Raw genomic sequence first — 24,900 nt, forward strand, 5'->3', positions numbered from 1 at the left:
TTGAGCAGCATCTTAAGGGAAGGCAACATAGCGTTAAACAAGACCGCAAGCGCCGAGGACTGCTTTGGACATCCTCTAAGCGCTCAAGATGCAAACTATATAGTCTTCTTCAATGAACATCCTCTTGCACTCAAGATGCAAACTTTAGTCTTCTTCAATGAACATCCTCTTGCGCTCAAGATGCAAACTTTAGTCTTCTTCAAGTCGAGTCGAGGTATCCATCTATCTCTCTGCAAGACGAGGTAGAAAGTTTATTTTAGCTTAAAACAGTTTTCAATGTTCAAAATAAAACAAAATATATATCTTTTTTATAAAATTTCAAATATGAGCATAATTTATGTGTAACAACAAACATGAGAACAAATAATAAGGCCAAAAAGGCGCTATAAGGAATCAATCTCACGCCTTGCACAAGGGAGCAATTTACCACTAGGCTATTCATAGTTTTGGGTACAATCATCCCCCCATGTTCTTAATTCCGTTTGCCACTGATACTAAGAAACATGATAAGGATTGTGATTTTGTTTCTCTTTTCTCTTTCTCTTCTATCATATTTCTCTCTTCTTCCTCCACCTCCTTGGTCTTTCGATCCTCCATTATCGAAAGATGAAGGAGTGGGAGGAAGAAGAACGGATGAAATATGAAGAGAAAGAGAGACAAAGGATAGAAGAGAAGGTCAACAAACTTATTCTCTAATTCATTTAGGATGAGTCAAAGCAGGCAAGTCAAGAGAGACTGCGGAGGAAGAAAATCAATAGGAGAATATCAATATATCTATTTAGTTAAATAATTTAGAAAATGTTGTTTTTTCTTAATTTGCTTTAGAATTAAGTTTTGTATTAGCTGTAATTATGTTAGTTGTACATGTATCCCGGTCCTGTGAGGAAGTCAAAAAGAGTAGCAAACACAGAAAAAAAGCTAGAAAACAAGCTCTATCCTAGACTTTCCATAGAAGCAAACGAACCCTTAAAATTAAGTTTGGTGTTAGTTGGACTAAAGTACTTTGTTTGGCTAGGCTCAATCACTTTTTTATAATATACTACATAAATAAAATTAAAATTTTAAAATATGATCTTTTATAATTGTGTAATAAATAAAATTAAGATTTTAAAATATTATCTTTTATACTGATTGTGGAACGGAGGGAGACCAACTACTTTCCTATGTTAGGAAATATATGGGCTTCAAATTTTGAATTAGTCTTGGGCCTATAAACTAGCTTTTCACCTTTATTTTATTTTTATACTCAGTAACCAACTAATGACCTAAATTATTCTCTCATAAAATTTTATTAATTCAACCTGAATTAAATTTTGTTTATAGGGACGGGCGAGAGAGAAAAAAATATCGAATCCATTACTTAGATATGAAAGTCTAAAATTGTCCTTCATGCCTTGGGGAGCATTTTTGGTGCAAAACTATGATGAATAATAGTGAACAAGTATAAAAAAAATGTGATTACACCTTAGTTCATGGATTACCTACGATATTTTTAAAGTTTAAATACCATTTGCGTATAATAAAGTTTAAATACCATTTACGTTATTTTTAAAGTTTAAATACCATTCACGTATAATAAAGATACGTGCAATGATTGTTGCACGTAGTTTAAACTGTGATGAATAATAGTGAACAAGTATAAAAAAAATGTGATTACACCTTAGTTCATGGATTACCTACGATATTTTTAAAGTTTAAATACCATTCACGTATCCTATTTACGGAGGAATTTCCCTCTCTCTTTCTAATAACCAAGTTCCAAATATCCCAATATATCGGTACAGCTTTTTTAACTGCAAAATATATGCTTCTTTGATTCAATAAACCCATTCATTACATTACAGCCTTTACAGACATACTTAAAAATATTTTACCAATTTTATTTTATTCTACAAAATTTTTGCATTTCAATCTTATTCCAAAATCATGTTAAGGAACACGTGCAGGCAAACAAGATTCAAATATGTAAATGCTGGTAAATCACTAAATAATTGGCACAAAACTATGCCAAGTAAAGAGATTATTACTGATTCATGTCTTTTTCAATACGACTCTTCGTCTTTAGCAAAATCAACATTGAGATTCATGACAACAACTCATCTCCACTTTCCTCTGTCTCAATATCAACTTCCCAAAACTTGCAACTTCCTGTCTGAATATACACAAAATTGGTACAATGTGAAGCTCAAATATACCCTCAAACAAAACAAGAACAATGAAAAACACAAGATGCCTCCCATCTAATACATAATCACATTTCTCTAATACATACAAACGACTGTTGATCTCCCTTCCAAACTTGATGATCACTCCGGAGCGTTAGCTCGGGCTATGGAGTCGAGCCCCTCGGTCCTGCTCCTCACAATCCTCCGAAACACATCCCTCACGAGGCGCTCCAACGGATCCAAACCCTCCTTGATCGCCTCGTATATCTTCCCGATCTCCTGAACCCTCTCCTTCACCTGCCTCTCCCTCTCCTCCGTCAATGGGAATTCGACACAGTCAGTCAGCTCATTCATAAGCCTCACACATTTCTCAATCTCATAAATCTCCCTCATCAATCCACAGCTGTTCCTCCGGTCCCTCCTCTTCGACTCCTCCATGATCCGCTCGTAGAGGGAGCCTATGGGGGCCGCCCACGCAAACTGCCTCATGAAGACCTGCGTGGGGAGGCCCCTGTCCTGGCAAGGTATGGCTGCAACGAGCGTCCACATCACGAATAAAAGGACGTAGCTCATGGCGAAGACGCCCACATTGAGGCCATTGGTGGCGGAGGTCTCGTTGCCACGGGGTGGAGCCAGGTTGCTGCTGATCGCCTGCAGCTGTCTCGCGGCCGACCAGGTCCGGGAGACGCTCCAAGATAGGGACCGGAAGTTGGCCATGGAGCGGGGCTGGTGGTTGCTCTGGCGGCCAAAGGAGCGGTTGCGGTGGGAGACGGTGGCGCTGGAGTCTCTGTCGTCGAGCATTGCGATGGTGAGGTCGATCAAGGCCTTCTTGGCGCGGCGGAACTGGCCTTCGCCGATGCTGCGCTGGTTGCTGTCGAGGGCGGAGAGGACGATCTCGAGCTGCTTCTGCCAGTGGCGAATGTGCTCGATTCCGTCGCGGATGGCGTTGCAGACGTCGAGGGCTTTGACGCTGCGATCGAAGAAATCGTTAATGTGCTTGTCCATGGGGGGTTTCGCGAGGCTGCTCCTGTTGTTGAAGACGATCGCTTTGAATTCTTCATGGACGCTCAGGAATGTCTCCAGAAGCTTATGGATCCATGGGATCGAGAGTAGCTCCTCCGAGGGCGCCGCCGCCACGTCTTGGAAGCGCTCCGCCACCGTGCGCTGGAAGGCTTCCGATTCGGATTCCTGGCCGTTGGATTCGAGCGGGGAATCCGTCGAGTGGACCTGATCGCGGCGGCGGCTCAGGATCGAGAAGCTGAAGGTGGATGGGGATGGGGATGAGGATGATTCCTGAAGATCTGTTGACGGCATTTCTTCAATTAATTGTAACACAAATGTCAGATTATCAAATTGAAACCGTCAGGAATGCATCTCCGATTTCCCCCAATTGAAATTTCACACTCTCTTTTTCCCTATTCGAAACCGCAATTCAATTCAAATTGAATGAAAAATATCAAAACCAGATAGAAAACACAAAATTGCAGAAGTATAAGAATCCGAATCTCACTCATTCACCAGAAAACAAAATCGAAGGCAGCTGAATCGCAAAAGAGATGCCGATAAAACTCAAAATTGAGAAATCAATAAATCAGTAGCAGAGAAATTGAACAGAATTGGAGGTGATTGCCGGTGGAGCGTGGAATGTGGAGAAGGGAGAGGGGCGTTGGAAACCCTAAAAGGAGGAGAGAGGCCTTATATTGGGGGCGATTTGGACCGCGTATTATGGGGGAGAATGTTCAGATATTCAAAGCTTCACTGATATTAACAAACGTTAAATAATGGATGAAGAAGGGATTAGTACATAATGCAGTGCTGTAATTAGTAGTACTAATTAATCTCCTTAATTATTAAATGCTTATAATTAATAGTATTCGTTTCTTTTGATGAAAATTGAAACCGAAATGGGCGGAAGGAATGTTTTTTTGGCTTTATTTTTGTTACTTTTTTTGCAGTTTAATCCTCCGGTCATTCATATTTCCTCAAATGGATCCTTCATAAAAAAGAGATTTTTTCATTTTCGATGATTAGTTATTAAATACATCAATCAGTGTTATTAAAATGTTCCATTTTACTTTTATGATGTTACGTACTCCATATTTTATTAAGTTATTTTGTTATTATTTATTTTCCTTTATACTAACTTTTATTTATCTTTCTTTATACTACTAAGTTAATGCTGTATATAAAAATAAGAATCAAATTCCACTCATTTTTACTATATCATTTTCTTTTAGTCTAATAATTTCATAATATCTATTCCAATTCAATACATGAGATATGTATTCCGGTACAAGAGGAGTACTACTATTCATTTACTTAAATAAGCATGTCAAGGAAATGCAATTTACCTACATTTATAATGAGAGGAAAGATGTAGTTGTAAATCCATAACATAATTTTGACTTTAGTGACTAAATACTAGTAATATAATTGCAAGCGCTGGTAATTCAGTTCTCAATTTATCCGTGATGAAATATTGATTTTATATTTATAATATGTTGCTGATTTGGTCATTAATTGATATGATTGAATTGTTTGTTAAGCGTATTTTGAAAAATAATAGCAGTAAGATTTATTAGCAGTCTCGTTTTTAGGATAGATCTTAAAATGCTGTAACAAATTAAACCAAAATCTGACCAAAATTCATAATTTCTTATAATTTATCTTAATTATTAGTAAATACTGTCCTTCTAGAGCCACGGACTTGTTAATGTGCTTATTCAAATAAATTAGTAGTGTAGTTCTAGAAGTTTGTCATATATCGCATTAATATGGTCAAGGGAGTTGCTGTAGGTTGGTCCAAATGCTCAGAGAAAAGGTGCAACTCCGATTAATTAATAATTATAATAGTGTTTATAAATATTTTATAGGGAACCAAAGGACTATTTATTAATTAAAAATGTAGATACACCTAACTTAACTCTTTATAATATCATTGTAATTTTACAACCTAACGTCATTGTTGTCATATAATATTTAGGAAAATGATTATAATTATCACTTCGAAAATTACTTTTATAATAAAATTATTGACAAATTTGACACTTGGCAATATAATTATCGTTGCTTCGTTAGTTTATTTACAAAATTTATCATTAACGTGTAATGATGGACAATAATTACTGTAGCGAAGCCGAAGATAGTCAAACTTTATCTACAAAATAAAGTCTAAACCGACTAACCAGTTAAATTAACAAGTAATTAAACGACTGTCTAAACATGTAATATAGTTTTCTAGTCATCATAACAATAGAGGGAGTCATATCTCTATCTCGAGAATCAATGACTTAATTTCAGTCAACAAATTAGGTAATTGGAAGTAAATCTCACCACCCAATTAATTTACATCTTGAATTTCCCCAAAAGTGCCAAGTGCCAACCAACTTATATATTTAAATTTTATTATTAATAGCACGTTGTGTTTGATTAAATTGAGGTTGAAATTGAATAGAAACATAGCACATTACTACAATATGGGAGAACATGTGATATCAACATTATGGAAGTGGAGGTTGACCCCACTCAACTCTCTATTATTTATAATTTCGAAATAGATTTTTTTTAAAATTTTGTTAGAGTTTATCAACCCAATTAGCTACAATTTATTAGGCTAATTAAACATTAAATTTAATCATATAATATAAATAAATAAAAATAAATGTGGTGAGAACCAATGTACGTGAGATCACTGCTTACGCAAAAGGGCCTTGAGGATATTTTTTCTTGCATTGGATATCGATCATTATTGGAAAAATAAAATATCTTTCCACACACACAAAGGTTTGCATACTAGTACTAGTATTTTTATAGTTTTCTAGATTGATTATCAGTAATAATTGATAAACGAAAAATTTATAAAACAATTAACCGTAACTAAATCAAAATTATTTTTTAAATTAATTAATTAATCAAATACTAATAACATAAGGAATGCTCCCTCCTAATTATGATAGTAAAACTTTGATTAGAAAACATTCTTCCCTTATTTTATATCAATAACCGAAAGTGAAATTAACAAAACGGTAAGTTTTGTCAACTTCTATATACATATTGGTCAAAAATAGTAGTATTATTAATTAAAAGTATAACAATGTATTATTTCGCGAAACAAAGAAGCCTTTGCAAATTGCAATTGAAATGATCTTTCATTTATAAAACATCTAAATAATCTAGTTATTACAATTTGACTCAATAAAGTTATGATGAATTAATCAATAGTACTTATCAAATAAGATTCGAAAAATGTTAATCACCCTAAATCTAGTTATTACAATTTGACTCAATAATGCACATTTTCAAAGAAAATAACGTCATATTAAAAGTTTATCAATCTTGTTTTTTTTCATTTATTCTGTTTAGAAACCACCAAAAGTCGAAAACTAACGACTAGGGAATTCAATTATTTGATTTGGACAATTTGGTCACGGTCTGAAACATCAAAAAGTCCACTTTTAGAAATTTGACTAAAAGTAATTACTCAAATAAAACCTAGATAATTCATCCTTTTCCCTTGATTTCATGACAAATGTAGGCAATCGTAATTAAACACGTGATAATTTGGTGAATTAGTCAGATAAAGAGAATTTGTCACCATAAGCAAGTAATAGTAATTTTTTATGACAATAAATGGAAAAGGAAAATATACTACCTCAATGATCAAAGATCATCATAAAGTAATCCTTAATCAGGACGTCCGAATACTAAAAAGCTCGCTAAACCAACAAAATTACTCGCTAGTCCAAATATGGCTAAATGGTGTAGCTGATCTAAATGTTAAATCCCATTTCAGCTTTGACAAACATGGCTGAATGAATGACCACAGTTGTTCCTAATATTTTTAAGAAAAAGAAAAAAAATGTGGATCTTGAAACACAATTTGTTGAGTAATGGGGATGACAAGAAAAATGAGAAAGCTAGCAATGCCTACATCAACAGGAAAATCAGATGAAATTCCTTCCATTATCACACAAGATTGATCACAAATGGAACAAGAATGAAGAACACTTCATGAACTCTCTCAATCTAATCACAAGATCGATACACTTGCCAACATCCAGTCGAGAAAGAATGGCATACTTATACAATATAAACAAAGAGATACAACATTGCCTCCATGAACTATTTTCCAAGTAATTATTACTTCTGTATGTTGTTGCAATATTCCAAAAAATGTACATTGAGCTACTTTACTGATAACTAGAATTGAAAAGGGAGAAGAGTGAAAAGAGAGCCACAGTTTTATCAAATTCAAACTTTTTTTAACTCAAATTGATCCTACATTGAGTGTTTTTATAAATAAACTGAACTTTTAAATAATATCTTCATCTTTTGATTCATGATTGATTTCATACCTTTTAGGAATGTTCAATTTATAAAATCATATCTTGGAATTAAATACGTACTTCGTTTGATTCATGATATTAAATTTCAACTTAATCACAAATGAATAATAGGGCATCAAAATTAACAGAATTACAATTAAGAGTTTATTTAGAGTAGTAGAATTTATTTATATTTAAAAAACATAATCAAGGCCTGTAATTCTTTCTACATACAATCAAATTTATTTCCAATACATAGTTTAAAATAATTTTTTTCTACTTGCATTCTAGAGCATAATTAGAACTGACAATTGTTTGAAATTTGGCATATTATGTTGCATAAGCTCATTTTGCTCAATAATAATACAGAGTGCCATTATCATAATTATAAATCAAAATATCATTTATTGGATGTTCTAGAGTTTTGAGTCATTGTAACGAGAGACCATGATCCAGATGAAAATTATATAAAAATTCTATATGATATATATGATAAAAGTAAAATTTCAATCATCCAATGATTAGCTTAAAAATTTTGGAAAAACAATCAAAACTTGAAGTAGACCAAGATACACAACAATAGTATCATTGCTACCTGCAGAGGACAAACACCAGTAGTATTGAAATTAGTATGCCGATTTGAAATTGAATTTTTGGGACAAAGAAAATGAAAATGCAGATGAATCGAAAGCAAAAGGAAAAAGATAAGTTAATGCCCTCAGAATCCAAATATGCAGAAGTGTTGAGTGATACCAGCAAAGCCAGTCCTTGGCCCCAAATGCAAACAAGTTTTTGCCTCGCATACTTAACAAGGACGAGGGAGTAATAGTAAGAGAAGCAGCAGCAGCAGCAGCAGCTAATTGACAACGACGAAGGTGGTGGTGATGATGAAGAAGACGATAATGATGATGACGATGAAGGAAAAGCCTTGTTACAGTGAAGGGGGCGGGGAGGCTACCGATGGAAACCAAAGCAACATTCTCCATTTCAGATTTAACATCACTGGGTTTAACACAACACACACATACAAAAATACTTACAAATCGAAAACGGAAACTAGTCACAAAATCAAAGGATTAGCAAAACAAAAATTCTATAAAATGTGAAATAAATTATAAAATGAATAGAATTGCATATTCATAAAACTAAGCCCTCAGATCTCATAGCTTATGAATCATAAGCGGCGAGGAAAAATGGACCAGATTCATCAGGAGCCTCACGCGCCACCAAGGACAATCTACCAACCTCCGCGTGCACGTGTGCGAGTGCTTGATTTTGAAGTGGTGGTGGTGGTGGAGGTGGAGGCAGAGGCGGCAGACTATCCAGGCAACACGAAGGCCACTGATGAATCCAGATCCATCATCACGCCAATTCAATGTTTAAAGTTTTCCATCATCGGGCATTATGTTAGAAAATAAATAAACAAAATTTAGTTCAAATCGCTGCAAAATCTTTAGATGAAACTGAACGCAATCTGAGAAGAAAGAGAGGCATAAAGGAGGAAAAAGGAAAAACTGCAGACATGAATTGAGTCTTGGATTCGTGCGTTAAAACTTAAAACTGATCTAGGGTTTCGACGCTAGGGTTAACCTGAGATTGGGGCTTTTTATATAGGCCTACTTGGGCCGATCAGAATTAAAATAGGGCCCAAACGCATCCATTAGTATTATCACCAAATCTATTCAAACAAAAGAAAAACTTGTGTAAATCTAGAATCCCAACCAAATTCTATGGTACATATATTAATCCAACTTAAGTTTAACCAATCCCTCATTAGAAGAATAAAATTAGAAGGGTGCAATGTGCCTTAACAAACTTGCTTGTGCCTACCACACTATAACATAAACATAACATAACAAGAAATTGATCTCAAGATAACATGAAGTTGAATAGAAGTCTATCATTAATCTTCATATTGACTACTACATGAAACTAGTGTGGAAGTGTAGAATATTGTCTCAACTCAAATCAAATCAAGTAGTCTCAAGCAATATTATCAGGATGGTACTGATTCTTGCTGAAGTGTGTTCTAGGAGTAGACCATGGTGTATCAGTCTCCTCACCAGTCACCACCATTTCCTCAGCTGACTGAGGCACCACAACAGACTGAACCATCACAGCCGGCCTCTTCGTTGGCAAGGCCGGGAGCAGCGCCTCCCCTTTCAGCATCCGCGCAGCCTCCCTCATCCTCGGCCTCATATCACCGTTAGGGTGCACGCACGCCAACCCGACCACAAGCATCCTCTCCATCTCCCCCTTCCCGAACCGCCCCATGAGCTTCGGATCAGCCGCATCAACCAGCACCCCCGTCTCCCACAGTCCCCACACATGATCAATCAAAAGGCAACCCCCCTGGTCCACGGGGAGCCTCCCTGTGGCCACCTCGAGCACCACGACCCCGAAGCTGTATACGTCCGTCTTCACTGTGGGGATGCCCGAGAAGGCGTACTCGGGAGCAAGATACCCCATTGTCCCAGCCGGGAACGTAGCTCTCGCCATTTCCCGACCCCTCATACTATGCCGGTGGACCTCAGCAAGCCCGAAATCGCCAAGCTTCGGATTCAACTCTGCATCGAGGAGTACGTTGCAAGTCTTGACGTCTCGGTGGATGATCTGGCTCTCGCACTCCTCGTGGAGGTAGATCAGCGCGGCCGCAACGCCATGGATGATGCTGAGGCGCTTCTCCCACGTCAAGAGGCGAGACGAGCAAGGATCCCGGCCGTGGAGGATCTTGTCGAGGCTGCCATTAGCCATGTATTCGTAGACAAGAACAAGCTCATTCCTCTCACAACACCACCCCTGCAGCTGCAGTAGATTTTTATGCTTCAAGCAACCCGCCATTGTAGCAAACTCGGTGTTGAAAGGGACTTGTGAGAGCGATGAATCGTAGTGATTATCGTCTTGGTTGAAACGCTTGATCGCCACAGTCCCACAATGAGGGATTTTGCCGGCGTACACAACAGCTGAGCCGCCTTCTCCGATGATCTGATCGTGGTTGAATCCATTCGTGGCTGATCTGATTTCACTGAGAGATAGCATCATCGGCACCATCTTCCCGTTCTGAAATCGATACGGCTGGCTCTGTTTCTGCCCTCCCGGGCGACGAACAACGCAGACGCAGGCAACAATGGCGGCGGCGAATAAGACTGTGAGCGCGGCGAAGGAAGCTAGAACAACAAGCAAGATGAGAATCTCCTTTCTCAAGGGAGGGTTATTGGCGAAGGAGCCGAATTCGATGCTGGTGTCGAATTGGGAGCAGACAGAGCAATCCCCTGTTTTGACGGCGTCCATGGCGATTGTGGGAGGGATATTTCCAAGAAAGGTCTTGAATCGCCAGCGCTCGACGGTGTAGGCGGAGGAGCCTCTGACATTTGCGGCGGTGAATCCGACGCTCATGAACTCTTTGAAGCGATCGGAGAGATCGATTTTGGTGACGAGGATGGGGTTCCGGGGCCTAATTCGGTTGGAATGGCTGATCCAGACCCTGATCATGGCGTCGGAGTGGCGGTATTCGATCCACGAGGTTACCTCTTTTCCGTCTTTGAGGCTGATTCCGGCGGCGGAGGAGGAGACCGGGGTGATGGAATTGTCGACGGAGATGGCGATGTGGTTGTCGTTGGTGTCGAATTCGACGGCGAGGTAGGAATCTTGAGGGGGGAAATCGATGAGGATGGAGGCGGCGGTGGTGGAGGTGATGAGGAAAGCGATGCCGTCGCCGGAGGGGCAGGAGCTGGGGAGGGTGGTGGCGGTGAAGGAGAAGCGGCAGGAGAAGGAGGCGGTGGCTCTGGTGGAGTGGTCGAGGAAGCGGACTGGCTTCGAGTAGAATGCTCGGCCCACGCCGAAAGGAGGCGGCGGCGGGGGCGGGGGCGGGGGCGGGGCGGTGCAGTCTTTGTGTTTAGTGAGGGAAATGGAGTCGCGGTGGGGGCTGCTCCAGAAGGCGTCTTCGAAGAGGGTGACGTTGTGGGCGGGGGAGAAAGCGGTTGAGATGGATGGGGTGAAGAAGATGAGGAGGAGGGAGAGGGCGCGGAGGAGATTGGGAGGAGGAGGCTGCATTCTTGAATTTCCGGTGGGATTTTGGAGGGAAAATCATAAGGGGTTTTTCTTGGTGTTTTACTCTGCTTCTTTTACTTGACTGGGGGCTGTGAGGTGAGAAAGTAAATAATGAAACCAAATTCCTCTTCCTCTATCAAGTTGTGGTTTTATGGGAAAATTATCTGAAAAATAATGAATTCTTGACAAATTTTATTCTAGTCATTCTAGTTTTAGATTGTCTATATGTTTTCGGCTGTGTTGAAGTCCGCATATAATTTTCCAACTATCATAGTATCGAATACAATTTCATCAAAAAAATCTCTATACGAGAATTACGAACAAATCCAAATTTTAAGCTTAGTACAAATTTAAATTTGATCAAAATGCATTGTATTTTAGACAATTTTCCATGTACTATAATTTATATTCTACACCATGTTTTTCATTTGATTTGTCGTGATAAAAACGACATGATAGATGTTACAAATCTCTCATGTTATAAGTAAAAGGTTTTCTGAGAAATATTTTGAATAACAAGTTGCACAAAATTATTTGACTTAGGTGAATACATAATTTGATCTATTAAATATCAGAACTTACAATACATAAACGAAATTACAATTCAAATAACCTTTTACTCAATGAAACTATCCTGATGTTCATAGTTGATCTGTCACAACCAGCAATTCCAAGAAACCCAAGCTTCAAACTACTCTATAAACAACTTGTTAATTTAATCAAATAACTATCAAACTCTGCAAATTTAACACCCTCTGTACATTCGACGCAAATTAAACATGTCAATATTTTCAACAATCAAATTGTCACACAACAATCTTTCTTTTCCACGAACTCAGTTATATTGCCATCAACTTAGCACCCCTAACATCTTAAAACACTTGGTATCTTAACAGAACTCTTCACACAAATACGATCTAACTCTAACAATATCCAGCAAAAGAGCAGCTAAAATTCGATACAACACTCTCTACAAGCAGTTAAAGAAAGTTGTAGCACAACATATTATTAGGTAAATCCACAAGACAGAGTTGTTACTGCTCTCAATATCTCAGCCACTTTCATCAACTACTGCAAAGGCAGGAACTGCAGCATCCTCGCGCTCCTTTCTCCTTATATACTCATTCAATACAGTTAGACGAGCAGTCTCAAACGCAAAGTACCCTATAGCAGAAAAGCACGCGCTATAGAAAACCCGAGGCCCCATCCCATGAGTGAATCCAACCCACCCTTCTTCCTGAAGTATCTGCTTGACTGTATCCCTCACCCCCGAATACATGGCAGCAGAAACCTTGTTCACAGCCTCCCTATGGCCCTGTGTCATCAACCTCGTCTTCACGACATCCAAAGGAGTTGTCAAAGAGGCGGATATTGCCCCGGCCAAAGCCCCACATGCAACGCTCTGATACGGCTCCAAATTTGGCTGCTTCGTCTCCCTCAAGACCGCAGCTTTCAGATACTCGAACGAGGAGTAACTCAGAACACCAGCAGGAAGATTTCTAAGCAATGTGGCACTATATCCAGCATACAGCCCCAAGATCCCATCTTTCTCCAAAATCCTCAACAGAACCTCCCACGATCGGCCCTTGGCGCCCGCCTGCATCCTCTGCTTGATCAATTCCTTCGGCACCATGATCGTAGAAGACACGATGTTCCCCATTGCACCAGCTGTAGGAGGGATCAACAGAGGCGGAAAGCTCCCACATTTCGACAAAAATGACTTCCCAAACTCACACGTTCCGAAGTAAACCGCAGAAGAAAACGTCGAGCCGACGATAACAGCGGAAACGCCGCTGTAGAATCCAAGAATCCCTTTACTCTGGAAAGTCTTCGCAATCACATCAAAGGCGCCTTTGTAAATTTCCGATGCCCCCTTTGTCTGCAGCTTGGTTTTGACCGTATCGAGCGGATGAAGACAGACATAAGAGAATGCACCGGCGATTCCACCAGAAGCGGCGCCGATGAGCGCCCGTTCAAGAGTGGAGAGATTCTTCAACAGGGCTTGAGCCGCTGGAGACCCTCTAGCAGCCGGCTTGAGCCAGTTATGTTTTTTTGGACCTTTTGTGAGCTCCTGATTAGAAAGTGTGGTGGATGAGAAGCTCAATTTTGGTTTGGGGATTTTAGCGAACACCTTCCGTGCGGCTGCGGTGGGATTGAAGCTGTGTGAGTCGGAAGGTGAGGAGGAAATGAGGGTGCTGAGATGGTTGAAGGAGGAGTTGAAATCAGCGTGAGTGCGTGGATTTGGGGAGAGAAGGATGAGAGCATTGCCGGTAGAAGTTTCCATTGACACAGATGTTTGATGCTTCCAAATTTTGCAGCGTTGGGGTAGGTAGATGGTTTTTAGGGCATGGGTATCTTTTTTTTTTCATTATTTATTACTACAATTATCTTTTCTTATTTGTACAAATTTGCAACTTTTAAACTACGGAGCCGTATACTTATACGGAGTGTATTCTAAAATTCGGAAATTTTTGCACTTCATAATTATTAATTTTAAGATATGAAGAAATGGTTTGGTTTTTTTTTTTGCAAAAACTATTACTACTAGGTTTTGGTTTGATTTATAGTAAAAAAATATAAATCAAATCAAAGCATAAATAATTAAATATATTTATTATTACTGTAGAATTTGATTTCTCATTTTAATTTTTTCAGTAAGCATTTAGCAGTTAGACCATCTCCAAGGGTGAATTAAAACTTAAAATAAGATAGGTAATTAGTTTCAATAGTACTCCAAAATCAATCTCATTTTTTGTTTTTTAGAAAAAAATACTTATCTTTAGGTTCTCACTAAACTAAACCCAAAAATATTTCAAATTTTGTGAGTAAATATAGCATAATATAAAGAATATTCTTTTAAGTTTGAGTTTAGTATAAATGGTTAGAGTAAAATTATATTTGATATGACATTTACACTAAAATGGATTTGAGTTTAGCGTAAATGGTTGGAAATGCTCTTATTCACATAAAAGAAGCTCGGGATAGGATGCCACCAAAGAAATTAAGTGATGTTTATCGAATATTTTGGTGTTTGTAAAACGGAATTAGAGCTAGATGTGCTCGGTAAAAAGTTCGTCGCTAAATAAATGAAAACTTAAAGTCATGCATTCAACAATTATTATTCAGCGACCTCAACTATAACACATTTACTTTGTATTTATTGCAATCAATTTCCTACACATGGGTATTATTACCTCCATTCCTCAAATTTGTCCCATTTTGACTCGGCACGAATTTTAAGAATTGTAATAAAAAATGAGTTGAAAAAGTTAGTGGATTGTAAGTCCTACTTTTATATATTAATTTTATAATAAAATATGAGTAGGGATAAGTTAGTGGAATATGAGGTTCACTACTAAAAATGGTAAAAGTGAAATGGGACAAATCTTGAGGGACGGACGAAACTGGAAAAATGAGACAAATTTTCACGGACGGAGGTAATAACATTTATCAATGAACAAATATCGATATCAAACCTGAAACAGGGAAATATCGATATCAAACCTGAAACAGGGGCTCATTATATTACTCCCTCCATTTCATAGTAAAATTGTGTTAGGTTAGTTAAGTAAAGAAAGAATAAAGTAGAAAATGAAAAAGGTAGAGAGATGAAGAAAAAAAAAAGTAAGAGAGAGTAAAGTAGGTGAGGAAAAATGTGTTGACTTTTACTAAAAAGAGAAATGACTCTATTACTATGAAACGTACCAAAATGATAAAATGACTCAATTACTATGAAATGAATGAAGTATTACTTACTATTAGTCTCTCTTTGATATTTTGAAATAACAAGGACCATTACTTTTTCGCCCTTCTTTTCTACATTTGCTCTCTTTCTTAAATTATTCACCTTGAATTTAGAATGATTCATTTATTTATTTTCTCTACTATTATTTTTCTCAATTTTACACTAGAACTCCCATTCACAGCTAAGCCTAGGACTATTGACATGAAGTAAAGAATATTAAATTAAATTCATTAAATTCAAATGAGAATAAACGAAGCTTGATATAGTTGAAGTTATGATGCGGCGAGTACGAACCGATTTCAATTGGGCCTTTGCAATATGATTTCAATTTTGTAAAAAATAAAATACATTACTCCACAATTTTAAAGGAGAACGACAGTCGAAATTTGTTACTAGTATCTTTCAGTAATATGAGTATCTTTGTATATATCATCATTCCCTGTGAAAACATTTACAGATTTGAATTTTTAATGCATCTACCTAAATAAAAATTAGATTAATTGTATGTTAAATTCAACAAGGCGCAATGTGAGTTGTCCTAGTTTGATAATAAGGAGCCAAATTGGACTTACCACTCTTGGCCCTCAAAACTTTGACCAATTCCCTGCACATCATGCTTGTACTCGACGAGCAGCCGCTCTGCATCACCAGTAGTACCTTCGTCAATCCATTCTCCTCCGCCGCCGTTTCCTGCGCCGACTCGTCCCTCGCTAAGCAGCACACGCTCCACAGCACCGCTATCCCGTGCTCCGTCGCCGCGCCAGAGCACTTCATCAGCCTCCTCACCGTCCCCGCCACACACTCCCTATCCCCTCCGATCGCGCCCCGCCCCTCCGTACACGATGCCACGCTTTCCAGCATCGCCGCCGCTCTCTCTATCAAGCCGCGATCCGGATCCGATCCGGAGAGGATCCGCCCCGCGGTTCGGACGATTCCGAGCCGGATCAGCTCCTTCTTCGCCGCCCTAGTGGTTGCGATTGCTAACAGAGCCGATAATCCGGCTTCCACGGCCGAGTAATCGCTCTCTGCGGTGGTTAGGGTGTATAGATTCTCTAATAGACCTGGTTGATCGGAGATTTTGTGCTGCGATTCAGGATTTATTGATATTAGCTCCAAAATCTTCGCGGATTTCACCTTCGATTCGGTGTTTCCTTTCCGCAAAACCGCCGCGAACGGCGATAAACAGTCTCTTCCGTCACTGCAGTTCAAAACGAGGTCATTTAACCTTTCTCTTACGCCACTCTCCGACGAGATCAGATCGAAAACCTCAACAATCAGTTCGCGAATCCGAATTTCGTCGGAATCAACGAAGAATTCAACGAATCTCGAAATCGCGCTGCTAGACAGCGCGACGAACTTCAGATTCCCCTCCGACGCCTTCATGAAATTGATCAATTTCTCCAAGGAAGGAGCGTCGAGCTCGCCTTTGATGATCGCCGCCGCTTCCTGCTTGGAGACAGCACACAGCGGCGCGCGCGCGGCGTCGGCATGGGAGAGCCAGAGCTGAATTAGGCGGCGGAGGGTGAGATTCGGCGTGGTGAGCGTGGAAGGCAGGGTTTGCATGGTCGCCGGACAGGTTTTATGGCCGAGCGCCAGCCACTTCTCGATGGAGCTCCGGTCGTACGTGACGCCGGTGCAGAGACTCACCGGCGACTTCATGACGTCCATGGAGATTGGGCAGCGGAAGAGATTAGGTACAGTGACGTACAGTTCCTCCCTCGGCTTTTCCCTCGCCATTTTCGCTCAAATCTCTGCTTTCTAAATTGTGGTTATTAAAGAGAGAGGATTGAGAGGGTCAGAGTGACGTCGTTTCGGTCAAAAGTCCAGAAACGGAGTGCGATTTAAGTAAACCAGAAATGGAAAAATTTATTCGATAATAAAGTTCTTAAAATTGGAAGTTTGAAACGGCAATATATGGAGTATTTATACAGGGATGAGACAAAAGGAAGGTGGTGGGGGCCACGCGTTGAAGAATTTGATTGGATATTTTGATGAAATTTTTGTATGGGTTTAGGTAAAGTCAAAATCTTGTGTTCGCTAATTTCTATGTTTATTCTTTATTTTTCAATGATTTTCCATTAAATTATTAACAAGTGGGACAATTAATTATTGTTAGGCCTAAAAAGATCTGGATTTGTGTAGTGGAAGAATCCAATCACCTCATAGAGGCAGTAAAAATTATAATAATATTTATAAACACATAACTTGAGATTTTAAATATTGAGTATGATCATATTCAAATATATAAACTAGGACTTTTTTTTTCTAAAAAGTACAAAAACTAGGCAGTTTTGTTTATTACTCCATGATCTTTGTTTTGGTTAGTTATGTCATTTGTTACTGTTTCAGGTTGCTTATTGTAACTTTAGATGATGAGGTTACTGTAATCTAGTTAATGGTGGTAAGTTACTAGTTGGTGCTGTTTTTTAGAGCTTGATTGCTCAACTTATTTTGATCTTTCAATCACTAATTGTTGCTTGAGCCTTTCATTTCATAAAAAAAGAAATGGTTTAGGTTTTTGAGGGATCTTAAATGTAGAAATTTTAAGATTTTATCCTAGCTACCAAAACTCAAAACCGACAAAATAATACAAAAGACAAAATAATTGAGAATGAATATACTCATAAAACTCTACATTTATAGAGAACATACGTTTCATTATTATGATAGGTCGGTTATTTGGAGAGAGAGAAAGAGAGATTCGTTGAAACAAAACATATTGTGGTAGGGTAATTATAGGTAGAATAGCATGAATGATCTATGAAGCGTTTGTGAGTTGATTTTACGTAGGCAAAGGCAAAGCTTTTGCTAAAGTGAGTAATTTTGAAGAACATATTCAAGTTGACCTTATTGTAGTGCGCACTATAAAAAAAAATATCCCATTTAAACAGAATAATTATAATATAATTAATCAAACATGTGATTGTTGCGAATTAAAGCAACGAATGTAGGATAGTTGCGAGAAGACAACCCACAATAGCGTGAAGAGCTAGAAACATGTGTGAGACGTAGAGAGTAGGTTTTGATTAATTTTCTTCTCCTCTCACATTAATGAAGTCGACATCTATTTATCTAAATTAAATTACAAGATACCCAAAGATACTATATCTCTCAACATAAGTAATGATATGAGATAGGTAATAAGAAATGTAACATGATATAGGAAGATATTTATGAGCCATATATGTCCATTTCATCTCGATGTCGCCGACTTAATTTATGCATGACATAGCAGATTTGCAGTCAACTTTATGCTCTTCCTTCGATGGCGCCACTTCAACTTTATTAATGTAGAATTTATCAACAATTTTACATTGTTTGAAAAAAATAAATTGAAAAAACATGTATTATATCGTTAAAATTAGGTCACACGGTCCTAACTAATCGTCCATCAAGAAATATACACTTGAAACCGAATTTGAATTAATAGAATAATATGAAATGAAATCGGAAGGATAGACAAAGTGTGGAACTTTGCTTATCCCTCTCTAGCACTTATGGTTGGATGGCCAAATCAATGCTCGTTACTCAACCATTAATAGCAAATTTTAAAAAATTAAAATTCTTTGATGTCATAACCTAACACAATTGTTGCTTTTTTTTTCTTCTTCTTCTTTTTAAAAAAAAAAGGCTCAAATACATGATACTACTATTTTACTTGTCATTATTAGAAAACTAAATAAATAGTACAGTAAAAACTTTTCTATCAATAGTGGATGCGGGGGCGAGATAGGGCGGCTGACCCTCCGGCCGATTTCTCCTTACCCTGCCAAAAAGTTGCCAGAGTCGTCCCCTCTCTGGGCTTCAGTGCTGCTCCGAGGAAGAAGATAGCGATTAATAGTTGCAGTACTATAATGCCCTGCTTGTAATAAGCATCATGCTCAAATAAAAAGTATACACCGTATAATATATTTACATATGACACATGCTCCCTTAATCCTTGAATAGGAATATCATTTTTTTCTCTTAAGATTTAATATGAGTTAGTGGCATATGGAGCTCATCTGTGTGTATTAGTTTTGAATTTAATGTGATTTGAATAGGTTATTGGAATTTGAAACCCTAATACCATTTATAGTAAAAATGAACTAGGATTTCTATTTGCGGATGGATCGAAATAGAAAAATAGAAATAGAAAAATAGGACTTTTATTCACAGATGGAGGAGGGAATATTGCTTTTGGTATTTTCTTTTAAAACGTGTTTTGTGACATCGAAAGACAATTTTTATTAGCAGCGGTCATTCCGCACCAATTTTCCGTCTAGGTCTGCCACTGATTTATATAAATACATGATTTTATCATTTCATCCATTTTTCAGTTTGTTTAGATCAGCAAAATGAGACGGACCACTATAGTTTTGTCATTATTGTTGTTATAGTTTGACCTAACAAAAGTAGGCAGGTAGCAAATAACACGAGTCAAAACTTGAAAGTTTGAATATATAGATGTGTGTTTGATGCGTGTGTGACTCTCAAATTAATCAAGACGAATACATTATCGTGATGAAGAAAAATTAAAAAAACAAGTAAAAACGAACACGGCTCTTCTTTTTATTTTTGTTTCTACTTCTTTTACCTTTTTTGAGTTGGCTTATTTATAATAATAGAAGTCATTAGCTTTTTTAAAATATTCGATGTAGATTGTAGTCTAAATGGGGTAACGGGAGTATATTAAATATTCCAATTTTTCAATAATGTCGCACCGACCTAACCTAAGTATTTTTAATTTGATTACTTAGGTAGAATGTAGTATTTCTCATTCAATATAAATTATAAGTTCGATAAGATCACACTTCCATTTAAAATATTAATAAGCTATTCATATTTATAAATGTCTCATGGAAGATTATTAAGTGATTCGTTGTTCTTATCATTTTCTGATCGGAAGGAAAATAATTTTTTATGTTGATCTTTTTGAATAAAAAAAGGATATAAAATCACATAAATCTATTACCAATAAGAGTCAAACAGAATGAGCATTTGGAAGTGAGAAGGGGCGAAAGTCCTGAATAAAGTTATTTTTTAAAGTTTTTTCTTTTATAAAATTTTGAAATTTATAATGCATGTTTAATGTAGAATATTGTGTAAAAGTCCCAATAAATGTTCTAAATCATCCAAAAATATACTTTGAAATAAATTTTAGAAATCACAATCTTTATTGATTAGGTTTGATTTGGCTGATTGGTGTTGATTTTGGCCAATTGGTATTTGGGTTTGAACGACTAGTGTTGATTTCAGTTGATTAGTGTTTGGGTGTGGCAGTATTGTTAATTAGTATTAATCTTTGTTTCTTAATCTTCTCATTTTCATTCAACCAAAAACTTAAAAATCAATTCTAATTTAAATTTTTATTTTTAGCTTTTATCTCTTGGGCCTTACTAATTTAATTTAATCCATATATGTTTACTAAAATTACAAGTCTATTAGTCAGATCTACCCAGTGGCATTATTTGGTAGCTGAACTGATTAATGAAAATAATGACCACCCCAAAATTTGAACAGGCCCAATATATATCCGTAATTGTAAATCTTTATGTTATTTGATTTGAAATGTGCATGTGCAGAAATTGAGGGGATACTTTTAGAATTTTGCATGATATGATTGATAAATTAATTGAACTTTATACTATTGTTTAAGGTGTATTTTCCAATTGAATTTATGAAGTATTCGTAAAATTCTAATTTTCATGATAAACCTCTCCAATCCTATAGTACAGTCCATTTTTATTTTTATTTTTATTTTTGCTATTTGCAATTTTATATTTTTAGATATTTTGGTTTCTTTTCCTTTTTTGGATTGAGAGTTACTTTGAGAATGATCTTGACATATTGTTGTACTGCAAGTATTCTCGTGATACATGATTTGTAATATTTTTTATTTGAGATCTATATCCCAGTTATGATTGATCTTAATATTCGTGATACATGATTTGTAATATTTTTTATTTGAGATCTATATCCCAGTTATGATTGACTTTAATATACCGTGACTACAAGTATTCTCATGGTACATGATTTGTAAAATTTTTTACCTGAGACATATATTTCACGCATGGATCTGATGTACCTTTCATTTCCACCTTGTTTTTTTGTGTTACTTTTTCAATTTTCTTTTGACCCTATTTTATGAATTTTGGTCCAGAATTATCTTAATCTCATATGCTTAATTTAGTAAATTTTCCAAAAATACCCTATTGGAGAAATTATTTGCGTCGATTTCTTTTCATGATAGTATGTTCATTGTGACAAAAAAACTTTAATTGAGTGGGTCGATTGTTTTATCTTTTATGTCACATCTCTCACGAACACACCTATCCTTTATTTGATATACACATTTATCACTTATAATATTTTCTTGATTGAACAAGTCCTATTTTAGTGATGCTAATTGTGTTTATTTTGTGAAATATCAATAAATTCGTGGGGTTTTAAAAAAATAAACCTACATCCTAAGAAAGGCTTGTAAATTTTCAACTAATCTCATGTCATAGTGTTGTCATTATTACATGTGACAGTTCACTAATATACTACTCCATATTTTGACATACTCTACCTTATAATATCTAGAAAATTACATTAAAAATAACTAGCCGACAATTTTAGTAAATTATTTCCCCATGATGAAAAGGTCGTCCATCATTATGCAATATTGAAGTAGATATAGATTTTGTGATTGCGAAAGAAGAAAGGGACTTGAAGTGTAATTATAGGAAGGGGCATATGTGACAAATTTGCCCCTGGCTGGTAATCAGTTTGACGGGGATAAAAATTTAGTGGTCTAGACATATTACCAAGCTGTGTATCCAAACAATTATAATTATAAAAATATTCTCTCCTTTTTTTCAAAAAAATATATCTATAATTATTAATTACTTGTACTCATTATGTTATACTGTCAGAACTACTAAATTTGTACTAGTACTTAGCTTAATGGGACCTATGTCGCCACCTAACCATGCAACACTCACTTTTTCTCGTGTACTATCATGTTACCATATTTCTCAATTTCATCCAATTAAAATATCTCTAAATATATAGATGTATCGACAATTCAAGATATAGTATCTTTATGGGGTACGAGCGTTTACATTTCAATTCATGGGCCGCACGTTAGTGATCAAAATGAGAATTGTCACATCTTATAACTATACAAACAATAAAATCCCAAAATAAATATAAGGTGGTAAAATTCTTATAAATAGTGTATTCACCTCTTATAGCTCCATATGAATAAAAAGAGGATTCATTAAATCTAATAGAATTAGTGCAAAATCATGGGAAGGATTTAGTCAAAGCCTCATAGACATAAAACTTTTCCTCTTGTTTATAAATGATACTACTACTAATATATATATCTAATTCAAACATCAACTACAAAAACCTTCTCTTCCCCAACTAACACAACACATACTTATATTTCAACCACCCTTTTCAACCTTCTCTCCAAAATCTTGAGATTTTTCTTGTTATGATGAGGAAAATGCAGCACCCAATAATTATACTAGTGTTTTGCATCTTATTTTGTGTTGATGATGCAAATGGAGTTAGGCATACACACTTTCTCAAAGTGAGGCCCCAACAGCGTTCTCCACCGCAGATGACTACTTTCTTCGGGTTTCTTCCGAAAGGCGTACCTATACCGCCGTCCGCCCCCTCCCGAAGGCATAATAGCATTGGCTTGGATGGCGAAGGCGGCCTTCGTTGAAATTCTTCATTATCATCAATCATCTCAAAGTCTTGGAGGTACATATATCTTCTTGATGATAGATGACGATTTTGGGACTAGAGATGAATACTAGTATTTTTTTAGGGTTTTGATCGATTTTTCGGGCCAACTTCATTTATGGCACTAAAGATGATACTACCTCTGTCCCTGAAAATTTGATACAGTTTACTATTTTGGTCCGTCCCTGAAAATTTGATACACTTCACTTTTACCATTTTTGGTAGTGGACCCCATATTCCACTAACTCATTCCTACTCACATTTATTATAAAACTAATACTTTAAAAGTAGGACCCACATCCCACCAACTTTTTCAACTCACTTTCCATTACATTTCTTAAAACCCGTGTCGGGTCAAAGTGTAGCAAATTTTGGGGGACGGATGTAGTAATATTTATTTTTCCTTTATTAGAGAAGAAAGTTTATTTATGTAGATTTGGATTCATTGTAGCATGTTTTGATTATATACATAGCTACATAATTGCATGACGATGTAATGTAAATATGTATGTATAATAATAACAATAATCAAACTCTAATTAAATGGATGTTTAGCTACTCATTTTGTCATATACAACTTTTCTTTAATCTTTCTATTTCCGGCACATTTTATAGTATTATTAGCATTCATTGCTTGTAGGGCAATCAAAAAATTCTTCTACCATATTTCTTGTGGTAAAATGACAAATTTTTCTTTTTCCACCTATTTATTAATTAAATATGAAAGTTAAGAGCTTGTTTTAAGAAAAGTTGACTTTTCGAAAAGGCAAAAAGTTATTATATTCTGGAACCGAATATCTCATGAAAATATTTGAGTAAATTATACTAGTAAGTATATGATTATAAAATCAATATTTTAAAGTTTTTGTCAACCAATTTAAAACAAAAGAGTGATAATTGAGGATGACGAGCAGTTGCATGCCGCGAATCAATTATTGTTTTACACTGTGAGACTTTATAACTATTTGAAAAATTAAATAGGGGAATGAATATGGAACTACACATTTAATTTTAAATGATATTCAATATAACCAACATTAATAATTAAAGTACTATTAATACTTCTTTCGAAATACTTGGACAGAGAATTGACCAAAGTAGAGACGTAGAGAACACAAGCAATTTGAAGCAGCTAAGAAAATGTATTGCTTCAATTACTGAAAATTCAAATCGTATTCAATAAAGTAATTAATAGATAGGATATACTCCCTCCGTCCCATAATAGGAGTCACATTTGGTGTGAGCACGAGTTTTAAAAAATATAAATAATAATGAGCTAGAAAAATTAGTAGAATAGTTAGTGGAATGTGTAACCTACTTACCATTTATTTATGGTAAAAGTGAAATGTGATTCTTATTGTGGAATGGCTGAAATGACAAAATATGACTTTTTATTGTGGGACGGAGTGAGCATATATGTAAACTAATCTTTTTTAAAACTTGCGAGTTTGATTAAATAATATGGACCAAAGAGAGAAATTACAATTAAACAACGATCTTGTACTATGAGTTCAATATCAATAGTCTAAAATGGGACTTATATTAGTGACATTTCGATCACAAGTTCACCTACTTTAACTAAGCTGCCATCCTAATATGGTTCTGTTGTCGTCAATGTTAGAATAGCCCTAAAATAAAATGAAAACATGTTCTTTCCACCTCATCTCTATAAATTCAAACATTATTACCAAATCCCTTGAACCACTTTCAAATTAGTTGTCTTTTGTCTTATTTTAAGTCAACTTTCGTTGTTTGAAATCTCCAAGTTTTCCCAGTTAAATTGTTTATGCGAAGGTCAATTAAGAATTTCATACTATTAATTTTCTGAAACTACTCAGGTAATATTGATGGCTAAACTACTCTTAAATTTACGCCCTCAATATTATATTGA

At 36.4% G+C, this 24,900-nt stretch overlaps 2 protein-coding genes, 1 long non-coding RNA gene and 2 pseudogenes across 4 annotated transcripts; all 5 read right to left on the bottom strand.

Annotated features, from left to right (window-relative positions):
- Positions 1-2,082: 2,082 nt before the first annotated feature.
- LOC125222885 (protein BYPASS1-LIKE-like) lies at positions 2,083-3,903 on the bottom strand. Of its 2 annotated transcripts, none has more exons than XM_048125752.2 (2): positions 3,676-3,903; positions 2,083-3,466 (listed from the first exon to the last, which is right to left on the bottom strand). In XM_048125752.2, the coding sequence occupies exons 1-2, from the start codon at positions 3,677-3,679 to the stop codon at positions 2,307-2,309; spliced, it is 1,164 nt and encodes a 387-aa protein (XP_047981709.1). In that variant the 5' UTR covers positions 3,680-3,903; the 3' UTR covers positions 2,083-2,306. The 2 variants fall into 2 exon arrangements, with proteins under 2 accessions (XP_047981709.1, XP_047981704.1); XM_048125747.2 differs by having other exon boundaries at positions 2,083-3,481.
- A 4,049-nt stretch (positions 3,904-7,952) lies between these two features.
- On the bottom strand, positions 7,953-9,053 carry LOC125219362 (uncharacterized). The gene is made up of 2 exons (XR_007176119.2): positions 8,243-9,053; positions 7,953-8,084 (listed from the first exon to the last, which is right to left on the bottom strand). It is a non-coding gene; the product is annotated as an uncharacterized LOC125219362 (long non-coding RNA).
- A 367-nt stretch (positions 9,054-9,420) lies between these two features.
- LOC125221358 (L-type lectin-domain containing receptor kinase S.6-like) lies at positions 9,421-11,542 on the bottom strand. Its single transcript, XM_048123478.2, has one exon. The coding sequence runs from the start codon at positions 11,540-11,542 to the stop codon at positions 9,473-9,475; it is 2,070 nt and encodes a 689-aa protein (XP_047979435.2). The 3' UTR covers positions 9,421-9,472.
- Positions 11,543-12,301: 759 nt separating this feature from the next.
- LOC125218152 (protein MITOFERRINLIKE 1, chloroplastic pseudogene) lies at positions 12,302-13,946 on the bottom strand (annotated as a pseudogene).
- Positions 13,947-15,644: 1,698 nt separating this feature from the next.
- LOC125219114 (U-box domain-containing protein 28 pseudogene) lies at positions 15,645-17,170 on the bottom strand (annotated as a pseudogene).
- Between the last annotated feature and the right edge of the window lie 7,730 nt (positions 17,171-24,900).

Source organism: Salvia hispanica, chromosome 1, assembly GCF_029641045.1.
Source record: "Salvia hispanica isolate PSC_SH4W2 chromosome 1, Shi_PSC_v1, whole genome shotgun sequence".
In the NCBI taxonomy this organism is placed as follows: Eukaryota; Viridiplantae; Streptophyta; class Magnoliopsida; order Lamiales; family Lamiaceae; genus Salvia; species Salvia hispanica.

What these genes read in the sequence shown, in the direction of transcription:
- LOC125221358 (XM_048123478.2), bottom strand. Translation starts at nt 11,542, where the DNA reads ATGCAGCCTCCTCCTCCCAATCTCCTCCGCGCCCTCTCCCTCCTCCTC.